The following is a 19,819-nucleotide window of genomic DNA, read 5'->3' on the forward strand; positions in this document are numbered from 1 at the left end:
GGCCTGTTTGATTGTCTTCTTAGCCAGGGTCACTTTCCGTGACTTTCCTCTGTTTCTACTTTGCTTCTCAAGGATCCCGACTCTGTTTGGGGCTGTGTCTCGAGCACCTAGAATGGCTCACAATAGGCACTCTATGAGCAGGTGTTTATTGAATGAAGGAACGGTTCCTTCTAAAACCTTTTGTTTCAGTGAATGAGTTATGATTATTCAATGGTTCATTCAGCCCCTTAGCTATAAACAATACACCCTTCCGGAGTACCTGATTCATATCATTGTCTTTGAACTATTTTACAACTCTGTAAGTTGTGAGAACTGATAGCAATACAAAATAGTTCTTATCTACAGACATGCAAATGTCATATCCTGTCCAGCCTAGAGGTTCAGTTGACAACCCTTATTGCCCTGTGGAAAACCCAATTTGCCTACATTCATAGCTTGATTTCTAAAGTGTCTTTTTCAAGATCAGTCAGTCACCCTGGTTCACACCTGCAATCCCAGCACTTTGTGTATATCTATGTGTGGTTTTTGTTGATGATGTTGTTGTTTTTTAGATCGTCTCCCTCTGTCACCCAGGCTGGAGTGCAATGGCATGATCTCAGCTCAGCGCAACCTCCGCCTCCCGGGTTCAAGAGATTTTCCTGCCCCAGCCTCCCGAGTAGCTAGGACTACAGGCGCGCGCCACCACACCCGCCTAATTTTTGTATTTTTGGTAGAGATGGGGATTCACCATGTTGCCCAGGCTGGTCTCGAACTCCTGACCTCAAGTGATCCGCCTACCTTGGCTTCCCAAAGTGTGGGATTACAGGTGTGAGCCACTGCGCCCGGCCTAATCCCAGCACTTTGGGAGGCCGAGGTGGGCAGATTGCTTGAGGCCAGGAATTCAAGACCAGCCCGGGCAACATAGCAAGACCCTATCTCTGCAAAACATTTTTAAAAATTAGCTGGGTGTGGTGGGGCATGCCTGGAGTCCCAGCTACTCCGGAGACTAAACTGGGAGGGTCACTTGAGCACGGGAGGTTGGGGCTGCAGTGAGCCGAGATCGCACCACTGCACTCCAGCTTGGGCGATGCAGTGAGGCCCCATCTCAAAAACAAAAGTGTCTTTTTCAGACTCTCTTGAACATAACATCTGCCTGTTTCCCACATCAGTGAAATTAAGAGAAAAACAAGGCTAGGTGTGGTGGCTCACACCTGTAATCCCAGCACTTTGGGAGGCCAAGGCAGGCAGATCACCTGAGGTCAGGAGTTCGAGACCAACCTGGCCAACATGGTGAAACCCCGTCTCTACTAAAAATAAATACATTAGTCGGGCGTGGTGGCAGGCATCTATAGTCCCAGCTACTCACGAGGCTGAGGCAGAAGATGGCTTGAACCCAGGAAACGAAAGTTGCAGTGAGCCAAGATCACGCCATTGCACTCCAGCCTGGACAACAGAGCAAGCTCTGTCTCAAAAAAAAAAAAAGAAAGAAAAAAAGAAGAAACCAAAAAACACAAAAAAGAAGAAACAAACAAAATTTCTGACCTGGTGAACAGGAAGAAATAAACATTTTAGCACCCATTCATCTTTATATGTTAAGGGAGTGGTGACTTTGCCGTCTTCAAAAAATTAGCTTCCAGTCTTTCTATCTAGAATCAGAAAGGCAAGGGCCAGGACGGGGTGGGCTCTGGGTGCCATCTGGCACCGGAGTTGGACACCAGGAGGCGCCTCTAACCGGGGCTAAATCCACCCGCAGGCTGGTGGCGTCTCGAACAGCCCAGGAATCCTGGAATCAGCTCCCTTTGTGCCTCTGATGCCAGCCCCTTCGAGGAGGACCCCAGGGACAAGGAAGGGCTTTCAGGCACTGCAGGTATGGGGTCTGGAATGTCCACTCGCCCATTCCCCCTTCACCTCTCCCCTCAGGCCTCCCCAAACAGCCTCATTTTCCCCTTCACTTTCCTGGGTGACTTTCCCCTCCTGCACTCCCCCAAGCCCTCATTAGTGCTGGAGCCAGGAGCCCCAGACTCCGGAAGAACCCACACCTTGAGTTCTTTGCCAGGTTCTGCCACTTTTTGACTGTGTGACCTTCAAGTCCCTTCACCTTTCTGAGTCTCAGCCTGGGGCCGTGGCTCATGCCTGTAATCTCAGCACTTTGGGAGGCTGAGGCCGGCAGATCAGTTGAGGTCAGGAGTTCAACACCAGCCTGGCCAACATGAAGAAACCTCGTCTCTACCAAAAGTACAAAAATTAGCCGGGTGTGGTGGTGCGCGCCTGTAGTCCCAGCTACTCGGGAGGCTGAGGCAGGAGAATCGCTTGAACCCAGGAGGCGGAGGTTGCAGTGAGCCGAGATCACATCACTGCACCCCACCCCAGCCTGGGCGACTGAGTGAGACTCTGTCTCAAAAAAAAAAAAAAATTAAAACCTTTCTGAGCCTCAGTTTCTCTGTCTGTTACATTGTTACATTGGGATCCCCACTCCCCCTCAGTGTGAGTTCAGGAGCCTAAGGATAAGGGACATACCAATTTTTTTTTTTTTTTTTTTTTTTTGAGACGGAGTCTTGCTCTGTCTCCCAGGTTGGAGTGCAGTGGTGCGATCTCGACTCACTGCAAGCTCCGCCTCCCGGGTTCACACCATTCTCCTGCCTCAGCCTCCCGAGTAGCTGGGACCACAGGCGCCCGCCACCATGCCTGGCTAATTTTTTGTCTTTTTTAGTAGAGACGGGGTTTCACCGTCTTAGCCAGGATGGTCTCAACTCCTGACCTCGTGATCCGCCTGCCTCGGCCTCCCAAAGCGCTGGGATTACAGGCGTGAGCCACCACGCCTGGCGGGACATACCAATGTGACTAGGAGCTGCGCTTGTGTGCTGGGGGCAGAGCAGTGGGAACCCAAGTCCTGCCATCCCCCGTCCTCTCTGTCCCTCCCTAGCTCCCCTCTCCCAGGGATAGAGGGGTCATTAAATGTGGCTTTTCAAGACAGTTATTGGCCGGGCACTGTGGCTCACGCCTGTAATCCCAGCACTTTGGGAAGCCGAGGCAGGTGGATCACCTGAGGTCAGGAGTTCAAGACCAGCCTGGCCAATATGGTGAAACCCCATCTCTACTAAAAATATAAAAATTAGCTGGGCGTGGTAGCGGGCGCCTGTAGTCCCAGCTACTCAGGAGGCTGAGGCAGGAGAATCGCTTGAACCCAGGAGGCAGAGGTTGCAGTGAGTCAAGATCGCACAACTGCACTCCAGCCTGGGCAACAGAGCAAGCGAGACTCCATCTCAAAAAAAAAAAAAAAAAAAACACTTTGGGAGGCTGAGGCGGGCGGATCACCTGAGGTCAGGAGTTTGAGACCTGCCTGACCAACATGGAGAAACCCTGCCTCTACTAAAAATACAAAATAAGCCTGGCGTGGTGGCGCATGCCTGTAATCCCAGCCACTCAGGAGGCTGAGGCAGGAGAATCACTTGAACCCAGGAGGTGGAGGTTTCCGTGAGCCAACATCGCACCATTGCACTCCAGCCTGGGCGACGAGCGAAACTCCGTCTCAAAAAAAAAAAAGAACACAGTCTTGCCCAAGCCTTTCTCTCCTGCCTCCACCTTCCCCCGCCTCGACCTGGCACGACCACTTCTCCTGGCAGGGCCCTGACATTTTGCCCATGAACTTCTGTTTCAAAAAGAAAGAAAAGAAATGCAAGAAGGAAATCTTGCCAGCTGCGCATGCCGGAGGGGCTGCGTCGTCGCGACCAGGAAGCAAGCGAAGCCTACCCAGCTGGTTTCCTGCCTGAGTCAACGGTGGCTGGGGGTGCTGCAGGGGGCTGGCAGAAGGGAGGGAGGGACCCTCAGAAAGCTGGGGTGGAGATATCCACGAGCTGGGGGTCCTGGTCTCCGCCTTCATCTGAGCCCCCAGGGTAGCCTCATCTTCCACGGGTTGAGAGCACACGTGGTTTGGGGTCAGGAGCTGTACATGCCTAGACAGTGAGCTCACGCTGGGCGCGGGCAGGATCAATGTGGCTTCCATTTCCCTAAAGCCCAAGCTTGCTGGCTTTACTGAGAAGGAAGGACGCAGGTGGTTGGAACTACCCCCATCAAACTCCTTTTTTTCCTTTCTTTTTTTTTTTTTTTTTGAGACAAGAGTCTTGCTATATTGTCCAGGCTGGTCTTGAACTCCAAGGCATAAGCGATCCTACCTCCTCTGCCTTTCAAGTAGATGGGACTGGCTGGGCACAGACCCTCACACCTGTAATCCCAGCACTTTGGGAAGCCAAAGTGGAAGGATCAATCACTTGAGCCCAGGAGCTCAAGATCAGCCTGGCCAACAGAGTGAGACACCATCTCTTCTTAAAAAAAATGGTTTTAAAAAATTAGCCAGGCATAGTGCTACACGCCTGTAGTCTCAGCTACTCAACGAGGCTGAGGCAGGTGGACCGCTTGAGCCCGGGAGGTTGAAGCTGCAGCGAGTCGTGATCACGCCATTGCACTTCAATCCACGCAACAGAGCGAGACCCTGTCTCAAAACAAAGCAAAACCAAAATGAAGGCCGGGCGCGGTGGCTCACGCCTGTAATCCCAGCACTTTGGGAGGCAGAGATGGGCGGATCACGAGGTCGGAGATCCAGATCATCCTGGCTAACACGGTGAAACCCCGTCTCTACTAAAAATACAAAAAATTAGCCGGACGTCGTGGCGGGCGCCTGTGGTCCCAGCGACCTGGGAGGCTGAGGCAGGAGAATGGCGTGAACCCGGGAGGCGGAGCTTGCAGTGAGCCGAGATCGCGTCACTGCACTCCAGCCTGGGCGACAGAGCGAGACTCCATCTCAAAAAAAAAGAAAAAAAAAGAAACCCACGTAGATGGAGCTACAGGCATGCACCACCATGCCCAGCTCTCCCTTCCTAAAAATTGGTAGGAAGCAGAGGCAGGCAATAAGCCTGGAGATTTCATCCTGAGGACAGCCCCAACCTCCCACATTGTCCCAGGCAGGACCACTGGGTGGCCTTGGGCAGCTTCCCAACCCCTCTGGACCTCATTTCCCTCGCTTGTAAAATCAGAGGAGGTGAGCAGAATATTCTTCTTTTCCAAATTCTGTGCAGACCCTACCCTTTCCAGCTGTGGACCTTGAACAAGCCACATGATGGTCCCACGCCTTAGTCTTCTCACCTGAGAGATGGGCTTGATGTTAAATATTAGAGGCCAGGCGCGGTGGCTCACACCTGTAATCCCAGCACTTTGGGAGGTGGAGGTGGGTGGATGACCTGATGTCAGGAGTTCGAGACCAGCCTGGCCAACATGGTGAAACCCCGTCTCTACTAAAAATACAAAAATTAGCGGGTTTGCCCTGTGATCCCAGCTACTCAGGAGGCTGAGGCAGGAGAATAGCTTGAACCCGGGAGGTGGAGGCTGTAGTGAGCTGAGATCACTCCACTGCACTCCAGCCTGAGCAACAGAGCGAGACTCTGTCTCTGTCTCTGTCTGTCTCTCTCTCTCTATATATATATATGTTAGTATCTATTGTTAGAGAATTAAATAAGACATTCTAACCCTCTGATACCCCATTCTGTGTTCCTCCTAAAGTCTACCCACTGGCCTAGAGTGACTTCTCTGATTCAGCATTACAGGACGTACATTAGAGCCCTTTCAAAGCTGGACTTAGCTGACATAGCCATGTATCAGATGCTGAAGAGGGCTGCTGGGAAAAGCCAGCCCTGAGGTCCTGTTTGCAAGGGGAGCACCAGAAAGACATGCTTTTCATTTTTGTTCTGTTTTGTTTTGTTTTTTCTTGAGACAGGGTCTGGCTCTGTCGCCCAGACTGGAGTGCAGTGGTGCAATCATGGCTCACTGCAGCCTCGACCTTCTAGGCTCAAGCAATCCTCCCACCACAGCTTCCTGAGTAGCTGGGACTACAGATGCGCACCACCACAGCCGGTTAATTTAAAAAAAAAAAAATTTAGGCCAGGCACAGTGGCTCACACCTGTAATCCCAGCACTTTGGGAGGCCGAGGCAGGCAGATCACCTGAGGTCAGGAGTTTGAGACCAGCCTGGCCAACATGGTGAAACCCCGTCTCTAGTAAAAATACAAAAATTAGCTGGGTGTAGTGGCGCTCGCCTATAGTCCCAGTTACTCGGGAGGCTGAAACAGGAGAATTGCTTGACCCCGGGATGTGGAGCTTACGGTGACCTGAGATCTCGCCACTGCACTCCAGCCTGGGCAACAGAGCAAGACTCCATTTCAAAATAAATAAATAAATAAATAGGCCAGGTGCAGTGGCTAACGCCTGTAATCCCAGCACTTTGGGAGGCCGAGGTGGGCGGATCACAATGTCAGGAGTTCGAGACCAGCCTGGCTAACATGGTGAAACACCGTCTCTACTAAAAATACAAAAAAATTAGCCCGGTGTGGTGGCACATGCCTGTAACCCCAGCTACTCGGGAGGCTGAGGCAGGAGAATCGCTTAAACCCGGGAGGCGGAGGATGCAGTGAGCCGAGATCGCACCACTACACTCCAGCCTGGGCTACACAGCAAGACTCCATCTCAAAAATTAAAAAATAAATAAATAAATAAACAAACATCAAACAAATATTTAGAAATGGGGGAGGGGGGGGTCTCACTATATTGCCCAGCCTGGTCTTGAACTCCTGGACTCAAGCAATCCTCCCGCTTCAGTTTCCCCAAGTGCTGAGATTACAGGTGTGAGCCACTGCACCCGGCCATGCTTTGCTTGAACTCCTCCCTGTGTCTCCTCTGACCCCAGTTACTCCTTCCCCATAGGTCTAAATCCTTTGCAAGGAGATACCCCAGTAAGTCTAGGGCTCCAAAGCAGCCCCCAGTTGACTTCCACTAGTCCAGCTCCTACTGCTGGGTGACCTCAAGCAAGTGGCTCAGCCTCTCCAAGCCTCAGTTTCCTCCTCTAAGAAACGGAAGTGACAATCCCCACTTTGCAACACTGTTTGACAGCTTACACTTCAGCGTTTATCTCCATAGCTACGGGCATTGCATGAGCACTCAGCACATTATTATTATGCTATTTCTGTTGCTATCACTGTGGCAGGCTGTGGTTTCTCAAGACGGACACTGTCTAACAGAATACAACTCAAGCTGGATGTGGTGACTCACGCCTGTAATCCCAGCAATTTGGGAGGCCGAGGCAGAAGGATTGCTTGAGCTCAGGAATTCAAGACCATGGGCAATGTAACAAGACTTCCTCTCTATTAAAATTCAAAAAAATTGGCCAGGCATGCTGGCTCACACCTGTAATCCTCACACTTTGGGAGGCAGAAGCAGGCAAATCACCTGAGGTCGGGAGTTCCAGACCAGCCTGACCAACACGGAGAAACCCCGTCTCTACTAAAAATACAAAAATTAGAAGGGCATGGTGGCAGGTGCCTGTAATCCCAGCTACTTGGGAGGCGAGGCAGGAGAATCGCTTGAACCCGGGAGGTGGAGGCTGTGGTGAGCCGAGATCGCACCATTGCACTCCAGCCTGGGCAACAAAAGCGAAACTCCATCTCAAAAAAAAAAAAAAAAAATTAACCAGGGATGGTGGCTCACGCCTGTAATCCCAGGACTTTGGGAGGCGAAGGCAGGTGGATCACTTGAGGTCAGGAGTTCGAGACCAGCCTGGCCAACATGGTAAAACCCCATCTCTATTAAAAATGCAAAAATTAGCCGGGTGCGCTGGCACACACCTATAGTCCCAGCTACTTGGGAGGCTGAGGCAGGAGACTTGCTTGAACCCAAGGTTCAAGTGAGGTTGCAGTGAGCCGAGATCATGCCACTGCACTCTAGCCTGATGACAGAGTGAGACTCTGTCTCAAAAAAAAAAAAAAAAAGGAAAAAAAGAAAGAAATACAACTCGAGACACATATATACTTTATTTATTTATTTACTTATTTATTTTTGAGATAGCATCTCACTGTGTTGCCTAGCCCGGTCACAAACTCCTGGGCTCAAATGCTGCTCTCCGCTCAGCCTCCCAAAGTGCTGGGGTTACAGGCACCAACCATTGTGCCCTGCCACATATGTTATTTTATTTTACTTTATTTTATTTATTTATTTTATATATTTATTTATTTTTTTTGAGATGGAGTCTCACTCTTTCACCCAGGCTAGAGTACAGTGGCGCGATCTTGGCTCACTGCAACCTCTGCCTCCCAGGTTCAAGCAATTCTCCTCCCTCAGCCTCCCACGTAGCCGGGATTACAGGCACGCACCACCATGCCTGGCTAATTTTTTGTATTTTTAGTAGAGACAGGTTTCACCATGTTGGCCAAACTGGTCTTTTTTTTTTTTTTTTGAGACGGAGTCTCATTCTGTCGCCCAGGCTGGAGTGCAACACTGTGATCTCGGCTTACTGCAACCTCCGCCTCACGGGTTCAAGCCATTCTCCTGCCTCAGGCTCCCAAGTAGCTGGGATTACAGGTGCCCGCCACCAGGCCCAGCTAATTTGTATTTTTAGTAGAGACGGGGTTTCACTATGTTGGCTAGGCTGGTCTCGAACTCCTGACCTTGTGATCCACCCTCCTCGGCCTCCCAAAGTGCTGGGATTACACGAGTGAGCCACCGCGCCCGGCCTGAGCTGGTGTTAAACTCCTGATCTCAGATGATCTGTCCGCCTCGGCCTTTGAAAGTGCTGGGATTACAGCCCTGAGCCACTGTACCCAACCTACATACGTAATTTAAATGTCCTGGAACCATGTAAAAGAAAATATATGAAATCAATTTTAATAATGTATTTTATTAAACCAAATTTATCTAAAATATAATTTCAACATGTTAACAACACTAAACATTTGCTTTCTTTTGTTCTTTTTTTTTTTTTTTTTTTTTTTGAGACAGAGTCTCACTTTGTTGCCCAGGCTGGAGTGCCATGGTGCAATCTTGGCTCAATGCAAACTCCGCCTCCTGGGTTCAAGTGATTCTCCTGCCTCAGCCTCCCAAGCAGCTGGGATTACAGGCGCCCGCCACCACGCCCAGCTAATTTTTGTTTTTTTTGTTTCCTTTTGTTTTTTGAGACAGAGTCTTGCTCTATTGCCCAGGCTGGAGTGCAGTGGCACGATCTCAGCTCACTGCAAGCTCCACCTCCCGGGTTCACGCCATTCTCCTGCCTCAGTCTCCCGAGTAGCTGGGACTACAGGTGCCTGCCCCCATGCCCGGCTAATTTTTTTGTATTTTTAATAAAGACGGGGTTTCACCGTGTTAACCAAGATGGTCTGTATCTCCTGACCTCATGATCGTCCCGCCTCGGCCTCCCGAAGTGCTGAGATTACAGGCGTGAGCCACCGTGCCCGGCCCTAATTTTTGTATTTTTAGTAGAGACGGGGTTTCACCATGTTGGCCAGGCTGGTCTTGAACTCCAGACCTCAGGTGATCCGCCTGCCTCAGCCTTCGAAAGTGCTGGGATTACAGGCATGAGACACCTTGCCCCGCCTCGTTTTCTGTTGTTTTTTTTTTTTTTCTGAGACGGTCACACTCTGTCACTCAGGCTGGAGCACAGTGATACAATCATAACTCACTGTAGCCTGTACCTCCTGGGCTCGAGAGATCCTCCTGTCTCAGCCTCCAGAGTAGCTGGGACTACTGGCTTGTGCCACCAAGCCCAGCTAATTTTCTTATTTTTTTAATAGAGATGGGTTTTCGCCATGTTGCCCAGGCTGGTCTCAAACTCCTGGGCTCAAGTGATCCTCCCACCTCACCATCCCAAAGTGCTGGGATTCCAGGCGTAAACCACCGCACCTGGCCAAAACATTCTTTTTTTTTTTTTTGGAGTCTCACTCAGTCCCCCAGGCTGGAGTGCAGTGGTGCGATCTTGGCTCACTGCAACCTCTGCCTCCTGGGTTCCCACCATTCTCCTGCCTCAGCCTCCCTAGTAGCTGGGACTATAGGCGCCTGCCACCACACCCGGCTAATTTTTTGTATTTTTAGTAGAGACGGGGTTTCACTGTGTTAGCCAGGATGGAAAACATTCTTAATGAAATATTTTAGGCCGGGCGTGGTGGCTCATGCCTGGAATCCCAGCACTTTGGGAGGCCAAGGCAGGCTGATCATAAGGTCAGGAGTTCAAGACCAGCCTGGCCAATATGGTTAAACCCCATCTCTACTAAAAATGCAAAAGTTAGTCAGGCGTGGCGGTGGGTCCCTGTAGTCCCAGCTACTTGGGAGGCTGAGGCAGGATAATCACTTGAACCTGGGAGGCAGAGGTTGCAGTGAGCCGAGATCACTCCATCTCAAAAAAAAAATGAAATATTTTTCTTGTTCCCTTCCTGCTATGTCTCCAAAATCCACTCTGTGTTTTACCTTTCCAGCACAACCTAATTTCAGCCAATCCCATTTCAAGGGCTCAGAGACCACTTGTGGCCATTGGTGACCATACTGGACAGTGCAGGTCTGCAGGGGAGTTTAATTAATTGAGGGGGTGGCAGGGAGAGTGGGTGAAGACTGGCCAGAGGGTGCAGCTGTGAGACTCGAAGTTTCTCCAAGAAAAAGCTAGGGCTTCCATATGGATGGGTGGATAATCACTGTTTTTTTTTCTTCTGTGCCTATCATTTAACTGAATGGAGGCAAAGCATGAGTTGGTTGGTACATTCAACAAGTTCTAGGTTAAGCGCCTACCTTCCAGGTGCTGTCGGTACAGTAAAGCACAGATGGGACAAACTCCTGCCTCCTGAGGCTCACAGTGGAGAGGGAGAGATTGAAATTAACGACCAAAGGTGGATCACTTGAGGTCAGGAGTTCAAGACCAGCCTGGCCAACGTGGCAAAACTCCGTCTCTACCAAAAATACAAAAAGTAGCTGGGCGTGGTGGTGGGCGCCTGTAATTTCAGCTATTCGGGAGGCTGAGGCAGGAGAATCACTTGACCCCGGGAGGCGCAGGTTGCAGTGAGCCGAGATCGCACCACTGCACCCCAGCCTGGGCGACAAGAACGAAACTCCGTCTCAACAACAACAAAAAAAAACCGCCGAAACAGATAAATAAATGGTAATGGTGAGAAGTATGAGGAAGGGAAAATGCAGGGTTCTCTGAGGACATTGGCAAGGAGCCGGGACGGGAACGGGTGATGGAAGCCATGGCCGGCTTCCAGGCCAGAGACGGTGGCCTACACAAGCTGAGTCAGAAAAAATGCTCAGAGGTGCTGGGGTTTGATAAGTGTTAGGCTGAACCTCATGGAATTGCCATTTTAACAGGCCAAAAATGGTAAAAAATTAGCAATTTCATATGACCCAAGGTAGTATCTAGGGCATGGAAAGGACGGGCGGGGTACTATACTAGTTTTGAGGCTCAAGGGATGACCTATGAACCCCCTAACCGAGCTCTGTTTCTGGAGAGGGGGTCCGCGGCCCGCAGGAGCTCCCTCAGTGAGCCTGCGACCCCTTCGCCCCCAAAAGAACCAAAACTTGACCCGGTGCCCAGAGAGGTTGAGTGAGTTTCTCGGGTCTCACAGCTGGGAGGAACGAGGGCCTGAACCACTGCCAAAGGATCCCGCTGCTCCGTCTCGCCCACCGGCCGGGCTATGTTGATTGTCCCCTGGCGGCGCCCGGAAGCGACCCTCAGTAAACAAAGCCGTGTGTGGGCGCAGCCCCAGAAGCCCGGGGCGCGCAGTCCAGCCCAAGGGAGGCGGGGGAGGAATGTTGTGAATGAACCCCGGGCCCGCCCCGAAACTCCGCATAAGGCCTGGGCCGCGGGTGTCCTCCCGCTCTGATTGGCCTCTGGCGCCCCGTGATTGACAGCGCCCCTCGCTGTGCGCTCTGGTTGGGTAAACAAGAAAAGACTGGCATCACAGTCATCGAGTGAGCAGCGAAGCTTGGACACGGGTCTGGCAGCGCAGCCAATGGCGGGGGAGGGCCGAGGAGGCCGAGGGGGGGCCAATGGGGACCGGCGGTGGGGGCGGGACGACGGCGGAGCTAAAGCGGCGGCTGAAGCAGCTTCATTGTTGTGAAGAGTCTTAAAGGGGCCGTATCACCCGGCCGGCCCGGTGCGGGTCGGGGGTGGGTGCGGCAGGGGTCCAGGGGCGGCCGAGCGCAGAGGACGGACGGGAAGGAGGGCAGGGGGCGCGGGAGCCGGCGAAGCGGAGCGGGCATCGGACCGAGCCCCGCAAAGAGGCCTCGCCCCGGCCCTGGCCCCGGCCGGGCCGGATGGAACCCCCCGCGGCCAAGCGGAGCCGGGGCTGCCCCGCGGGACCCGAGGAGCGCGATGCCGGGGCCGGGGCCGCGCGTGGCCGGGGTCGGCCCGAGGCGCTGCTGGACCTCAGCGCCAAGCGGGTAGCCGAGAGCTGGGCCTTCGAGCAGGTGACCGCGGGGGAAGGGGGCGGGGGCAGGGACGCACCCCCAGCACCTTCCTCACCTGTCTTCTCCTCCCCCCCAATCCCCAGACTCCAGAGCTACCCCAATCAGAGACACCCCCTGAGATTCCACCCCCAGGACCCTTAACCCTGCCTGGAAACACTCCCTCATCCTCCTGTTTCTGTCCTTCAAACGCAGTAACCCACCCCCATCACTTCTCTGCCACCTCTGCCCCTCAGCGCCCCAGATCCCAAATCAGGACACTTCCTTCTTCTCCTACCAACCCCAGATCTCTGAGATGTGGCCCCCATGGTCCGCCTACAACCCTAGGCACCCCTCTTTTCCCACCTCATCCCCCAAAGGTACCCCTCTTTTCCTACCGCATCTTTATTCGTCAATCAGGGCACCCCATTCAGTCTTCAATCCTCTCTTCAGCCCCCCGCTTGGGGACACCCTGTCTCCCTCCATCGTAGCCTCTAGAGACTCACACTACCCCATTCCTGCTCTCCAGATCCCTACCCTACACCCCAAGTAAATAACTCCCCCATCTCTCCAGATTCCAGCTCAAGACACCCCTTTTTTCCCCATTCATTCCTGCCCTCTAGCCTCCAGATTCCACCTGTTCCTTGGGGACCCCTCTCTAATCCTCCAGATTCCTCTCTCGGGGTTGCCCAGCTTCTCCTGGCTTGCCGCAGGGATTACTGAAATGCCAGGGTCCCTCCTCCCTCCCCAACTCATCCCCCTATCCTATCCCTTCCCAGAGGAAAACAGCAGGGGCGGAGCCTGGGTAGTGGTCCCTGGACAGGTGCACCAGAAGCTCTCTTCTGTGGCTTCTGGGGGCACTGCCAGGATGTCCCAAAGCTGGGGTCCTTTAAGTCCCCTTTTTCAGCTTCATTGTGGGCCCCCAAGGAGCTGGAGACATGGCCCAGACTTGAACAGGAAGCACACACGGGCTCTATCCTCTGTCCAGCTTCAGGGGGCGTTCTTTCCTGCCCAGCCTCGCTGGAGTTAGGAAGTCGGCCTGGACGGATGGGTTTGGGCCAAGTGTGGATGGGCAGGCTCTGATTCATGGACTGGAAAATCCCTCCTTAGTCATCTGCCAACTGTCCCTGGGGCCTGGGCTGGTCATTGCCTCTCCCACTTCCCCTAGAAACCCAGGTGGAGTGAGGGCTAAGGAGGGCCCCTGCCCCTTCATTTCATGTGAGACACACAGAATAATCTGAAAACCATCTCCGAGCCTCCCACAAACCTGCCCTGGCCAAGCCGAGCCCTCAGAGTTCTTGACCCACAGAAGCTCATGGAATCCTCTGCAACCCTTTGGCAGTTGTTCTTGTTCCCAGTTTGAGGAAACTGGGGCACAGAGAAGTTGAGAAACTCTCCCAAGGTCACCCAGCCAGGGAATAGCAAGTCCAGATTAGAAAGCAGGTTCAGCCAGCTCACTGCATTGCCCAGAGCCCACAGCGGTGGCCAGCACCCCCTCCCCTCCTGGGGCCCCTACCCAGGGATGGGGCATGGAAGGGAAACTGAGGAACGACAGAGTCTGTCTTAGGAGTTGAAACAACTCACAGCTCTAGGACCCTGAACAAGTGAATTCATCCCACTGAGTCTCAGATTCTCCCAGCAATAAAACAGGTTCATGATTTAGTATCAATGCGCCATCAAGGGTGTCCAGTCTTTTAGCTTCCCTAGGCCACACAGGAAGAAGAACTGTCTTGGGCCACATACAAAATACGCTAACACTAACAATAGCTGATGAGCTTAAAAAGAAAATCTTTGTATTTATTTATTTATTTATCTGAGACACAGTCTCAGTCTGTTGCCAAGGCTGGAATGCAGTGGCACGATCTCGGCTCACTGCAGCCTCCACCTCCTGGGTTCAAGCAATTCTCCCGCCTCAGCCTCCTGAGTAGCTGGGACTACAGGTGTGGGCCGCCATGCCCAGCTAATTTTTGTATATTTAGTAGAGATGGGGTTTCACCATGTTGGCCAGGCTGGTTTCAAACTCCTGACCTCAAGTGATCCTCCCACCTTGGCCTCCCTCCCAAAGTGCTGGAATTACAGGCATGAGCCGCCGCACCCGGACGTATCTTATAATGTTTTAAGAAAGCTTACGAATTTGTGTTGGCCTGCATTCAAAGCTATCCTGGGCCAGGGCCGTGGGGCGGGGGTTGGACAAGCTCACACTAGGTGGCTGTGAGAATTTGGAAATTACATACATAAAGCGTTCAGCATAGTGTGTGCATTCTTTTCTTTTCTTTTCTTTTCCTTTTGAGGCAGAGCCTTGCTCAGTAGCCCAGTGACACAATGATTGCGCAGTGACGCAATCATAACTCACTGCAGCCTCAAACTCCTGGGCTCAAGCAATCCTCCTGCCTCAGCCTCTTGAGTAGCTGGGATTCCAGACGGGCACCACTACACCTGGCTAATTTTTAATTCTGTGTGTGTGTGTAGACATGGGGTCTCACTATGTTGCTCACGCTGGTCTGGAACGCCTGAGCTCAGGCAGTGTGCCGCCTCAGCCTCCCAAAGTGCTGAGATTACAGGTGTCCAGCCAAGATGGGCACCTTAATCATTATTATCACTTTTTTCTAACTTCTTCGTGCTCCACCAAAGCCTGGTGGGTGGGAAGATCTCACACCAGAATTCCAAGACCCTGCAGCTAGGAGGATCCAGGAGGGAAACCGCAAGAAAGTTCTAGAATGCTAACTATGGGCCAGGTGTTATTGTAAGCTCTTTAAGCTCTTTACATCCATAACGCATATTTAGTCTCCACAATCCTCAAGAAGTTGGTGCCGTGGACCTCCCCACTTTACACCTGAGAATACTGAGGCCAAGTGACTTGCCTGGGGTCACAGTGCTCCTAAATAGTAAAGCTAGGATTCAAGCCTCGGTTTCTCTCTTTTTTTATTTTTATTTATTTATTTATTTATTTATTTATTTATTTGAGACGGAGTCTCGCTCCGTGGCCCAGACTGGAGTGCAATGGTGCAATCTCGGCTCACTGCAACCTCCGCCTCCTGGGTTCAAGTGGTTCTCGTGCCTCAGCCTCCCGAGTAGCTGAGATTATAGGTGCATGCCACCACGCCTGGCTAATTTTTTTTTTTGTTTTTGAGATTTTGTTTTTGTATTTTTAGTAGAGATGGGGTTTTGCCATGTTGGCCAGGCTGCTCTCGAACTCCTGGACTCAAGCGCGCCACCTGCCTTGGCCTCCCAAAGTGCTGGAATTGCAGGCATGAGCCACTGCCCCAACCTATTGTTTTTTTTGAGACAGGATCTTGCTCTGTTGCCCAGGCTGGAGTGCCGCTGGTGCAATCATGGCTCACTGCAGCCTCAAACTCATGGCCTCAAGTGACCCTCCTGCCACACCCTCCCAAGTAGCTGGGATTCCAGACGCATGCCACCATGCCTGGCTAATTTTTTTTTTTTTTTTTGAGATGCAGTCTTGCTCTGTCACCCAGGCTGGAGTGCAGTGGCACGAGCTCAGCTCACTGCAGCCTCCGCCTCCCAGGTTCCAGCGATTTTCCTGCCTCAGCCTCCCAAGTAGCTGGGACTACAGGTGTGCACCGCCACACCCGGCTAATTTTTTTATTTTTAGTAGAGATGGGGTTTCATCATGTTGGCCAGGCTGGTCTTGAACTCCTGACCTCAGGTGATCTGCCTGCCTCGGCCTCCCAAAATCCTGGGATTACAGGTGTGAGCCATCGTGCCCGGCCAGTTTTTTTTTTTTTTGTAAAGATGGGAGCCTCTCTGTGTTGCCCAGGCTGGTCTCGAACTCCTGGCCTCAAGCGATCCTCCCACCCAAGCTTCCCAAAGCGCTGGGATTACATCAACCCCAGGCTCCTAACCCACTGACCCTTCCTACAGGTGGAGGAGCGGTTCTCCCGGGTGCCTGAGCCGGTCCAGAAGCGCATCGTGTTTTGGTCGTTTCCACGCAGTGAACGGGAAATATGTATGTACTCGTCGCTGGGTTACCCGCCCCCAGAGGGCGAGCACGACGCCCGGGTGCCCTTTACCCGCGGGCTGCACCTGCTCCAGAGCGGGGCCGTGGACCGCGTGTTGCAAGTGGGTGAGTCTTTGTCCCCCACTCCTGCTGGGGAGGCCAGGAGGTCCATACCAGGCCTGGAAAGGGGGGAGTTGGAGGGAGGCCTGGGGCCAGGGGATGGGAGGTTACAGACCTCAGGCTTCGAGACCCAGATAGGATTGTACAATATATTTTTTTTCTTTTTCTTTTTGGGACGGAGTCTCGCTCTTTCGCCCAGGCCGGAGTGCAGTGGTGCTATCTCGGCTCACTGCAAGCTCCGCCTCCCGGGTTCACGCCATTCTCCTGCCTCAGTGTCCCGAGTAGCTGGGATTACAGGAGCACACCACCGCGCCCGGCTAATTTTTTTTTTTTTTTTTTTTTTTTTTTTTTTTGAGACAGAGTCTCACTCTGTCGCCCAGGCTGGAGTGTAGTGTAGTGGCACGATCTCGGCTCACTGCAAGCTCCGCCTCCCGAGTTCACGCCATTCTCCTGCCTCAGCCTCCCAAGTAGCTGGGACTACAGGCACCCGCCACCACGCCCGGCTAATTTTTTGTATTTTTAGTAGAGACGGGGTTTCACCATGTTAGCTAGGATGGTCTCAATCTCCTGACCTCTTGATCCACCCGCCTCGGCCTCCCAAAGTACTGGGATTACAGGCGTGAGCCACCGCGCCCGGCCCCATTTTTTGTATTTTTAGTAGAGACGGGGTTTCACCGTGTTAGCAAGGATGGTCTCGATCTTCTGACCTCGTGATCCGCCCGCCTCAGCCTCCCAAAGTGTTGGGATTACAGGCATGAGCCACCACACCCAGCCTGTACACGATGTTTTGAGCAAAAGCTCAAGGATCACCCTAGAACCCAGGCAGCAGGGTTTAGACAAGGGGGTGGGGGAGAGGATGGTGAACCAGAAATCAGGGGAGGAGAGATCCCAGAACTTATGCATCAGAGCCCATGTAAAGGAGGGGTGAGGCCAGATGTGGTGGTTCACACCTGTGATCTCAACACTTTGGGAGGCCAAGGCAGGAAGATCACTTGAGGCCAAGAGTTCAAGACCAGCCTGGGCAACACAATGAGACCTTGTCTTCATAAAAAAATCAAAAAATGAGCTGGGCATGGTGGCGGGTGCCTGTGGTCCCAGGTACATGGGAGGCCAAGGCAAGAGGATCACTTTTGCCCGAGAGGTCAAGTCTGCAGTAAGCTATGATTGCACCACTGTACTCCAGCCTGGGTTACAGAGCGAGATGCTGTCTCAAAGAGAAAAAAGAAAAAAAAAAAAAGGAAGAGAGATGAGGGCCACTCTAGGGACGAGGGTAGAGGTTGAGACACGGTGGTGAAGGTGCCAGACCTCAGGCTTCTGGCCCAGATGGGGTCAGGTTTGGGATTATGAGCTGAAGGTGGAAAGTGCTTCTAGACCCCTAGACCTCAGGCTGCTGAGCTGGGGAATGGGGAATGAAGTAGTGAGACGGGGAGAAGAGCAGGTCCCAGGTGAGGATCAGAGGAGCGGCTATCAGCCAGAAGTGAGAGGAGGCTCCAGACCTCGGGCTGAGGGACCCAATGATGGTTTGGGCTAGGGGTTTAGAGCCAGAGGTAAGAATGATCCTAGACCTCAGGCAGCGGGGCCCACGTGGGAGTTGGACACAAAGATTTAGAGCCACAAGTGAGAGTCTTAGACCTCAGGTAGAGAGGCTGGGATTTCAAAGGCTTAGAGCTATTGTTGGGCAATGGTTTTAGACCTAAGGCAACGGGGCTGAGGTGGGAGTGTAGAGTAGAAGTTTAGAATTCTTTTTTTTTTTTTTGCGAGATGGAGTCTTGCTCTGTTGCCCAGGCTGGAGTGCAGTGGCACGATCTCAGCTCACTGCAACCTCTGCCTCCCAGGTTCAAGCAATTCTCCTGCCTCGGCCTCCCTAGTAGCTGGGACTACAGGCACCCGCTATCATGCCCGGCTAATTTTTGTATTTTTGTAGAGACAGGGTTTCACCATGTTGGCCAGGCTGGTCTTGAACTCCTGACCTCATGATCCACCTGCCTCGGCCTCCCAAAGTGCTGGGATTACAGGTCTGAGCCACCATGCCTGGCCTAGAATTTTTTTTTTTTTTTTGAGGTGGAGTCTCACTCTGTTGCCCAGGCTGGAGTGCAGTGGCACAATCTCGGCTCACTGCAAGCTCCACTTCCCGGGTTCATGACATTCTCCTGCCTCAGCCTCCCAAGTAGCTGGGACTACAGGCACCCGCCACCATGCCCAGCTAATTTTTTCTATTTTTTAGTAGAGATGGGGTTTCACCGTGTTAGCCAGGATGGTCTCGATCTCCTGACCTCGTGATCCACCCCCCTCAGCCTCCCAAAGTGCTGGGATTACAGGCATGAGCCATCACACCTGGCCAAATTTTTTTTTTTTAAGAGATAGGGTCTCGGCCAGGCACAGTGGCTCACACCTGTAATCCCAGCACTTTGTGGGGCTGAGGTGGGTGGATCACCTAAGCTCAGGAGTTCAGCCTGGCCAACATGGTGAAATCCCGTCTCTGCTAAAGATACAAAAATTAGCCAGGTGTGGTGGCTCATGCCTGTAATCCCAGCTACTTGGGAGGCTGAGGCAGGAGAATCAGTTGAACCCGGGAGGCAGAAGTTGCAGTGAGCCAAGATCATGCCACTGCTCTCCAGCCTGGGCAACAGAGAGAGACTCTGTCTCAAAAGAAAAAAAAAAAAGGGAGATAGGGTCTCACTCTGTTGCCCAGGCTGTAGTGCAGTGGTGCGATAATAGCTCACTGCAGCCACAAACATCTGAGCTCAAGTGATCCTCCCACCTCAGCCTCCCAAGTAGTTGGTACCACAGGCGCAGGCCACCACACTTGACTAGTTTTTAAGTTTTTTGTAGAGACCTGGTCTCACTCTGTTGCCCAGGCTGGTCTCGAACTCCTGGGCTCAAGAGATCCTCCTTCCACAGCCTCCCAAAGCACTGGGATTACAGGCGTGACCCACCATGCCTGGCCAAGTAACAGTTTAGGATCAGCTGTGAAGAGTGGGCTCAGACCTTAAGCTAAGAAAACAAAAGGGCTGCAGAGATTGGGGGAGATATAATGAAAACAGTGGAAAGGCCTTAGACCTCAGGCAGTTGGACTCAGAAAGGGAACAGTAGAGGCTGAGCCAGAAAACAAGTGAGGCCTGGGACTCCAGACCTCTGGCTACAGCAGGCCATTTCTCCCAGCTAGAGGTCGGGGCTGGGCTGATATGATGCCCTGTGGGCTCTGTCTGCCCTGGAGCCCCTTTGCTGGGACATGGCCCAGCTGACCGCAAGCTCCTTGCCACCTCCAGCTGGTATGAGGAAGCCATCTCCCTGCATGACCCAGGCTGGGCCTGAGCTGCCGAACCAGTCGGATGAGCCTGGAACCTGGGCTGCCCAGGGAGGGGCAGGGGGAGTGAAGGGGAGACCTGGCCCCTGGCTTACTTCATCAGCCCCTCGCCCCGAGCGCCACAGGCCTTTGGCATCTTCTACGGAAATTGAGGGGCTCCTGAAGCCCTGGCCATATTCATTGTAACCCAAGGACTCAGAAAACTACCTTCAATG

General features: G+C 52.7%; 1 protein-coding gene across 2 annotated transcripts in view; it reads left to right on the plus strand.

Annotated features, from left to right (window-relative positions):
- The first annotated feature begins 11,876 nt into the window (after positions 1 to 11,876).
- Positions 11,877 to 19,819, plus strand: part of ZSWIM4 (zinc finger SWIM-type containing 4) — a 40,580-nt gene continuing 32,637 nt past the window's right edge. The window contains exons 1-2 of one of the 2 annotated variants that reach the window (XM_024238267.3): positions 11,877 to 12,243; positions 16,102 to 16,303. In XM_024238267.3, the coding sequence (XP_024094035.1) occupies positions 12,091 to 12,243; positions 16,102 to 16,303 (355 nt within the window). In that variant the 5' untranslated portion in view covers positions 11,877 to 12,090. The remainder of the gene's footprint in view (positions 12,244 to 16,101; positions 16,304 to 19,819) is intronic. The other variant, XM_024238268.3, reaches the window with a different exon arrangement.

The sequence above is a fragment of the Pongo abelii genome, chromosome 20 (genome assembly GCF_028885655.2).
Source record: "Pongo abelii isolate AG06213 chromosome 20, NHGRI_mPonAbe1-v2.0_pri, whole genome shotgun sequence".
Classification (NCBI taxonomy): Eukaryota; Metazoa; Chordata; class Mammalia; order Primates; family Hominidae; genus Pongo; species Pongo abelii.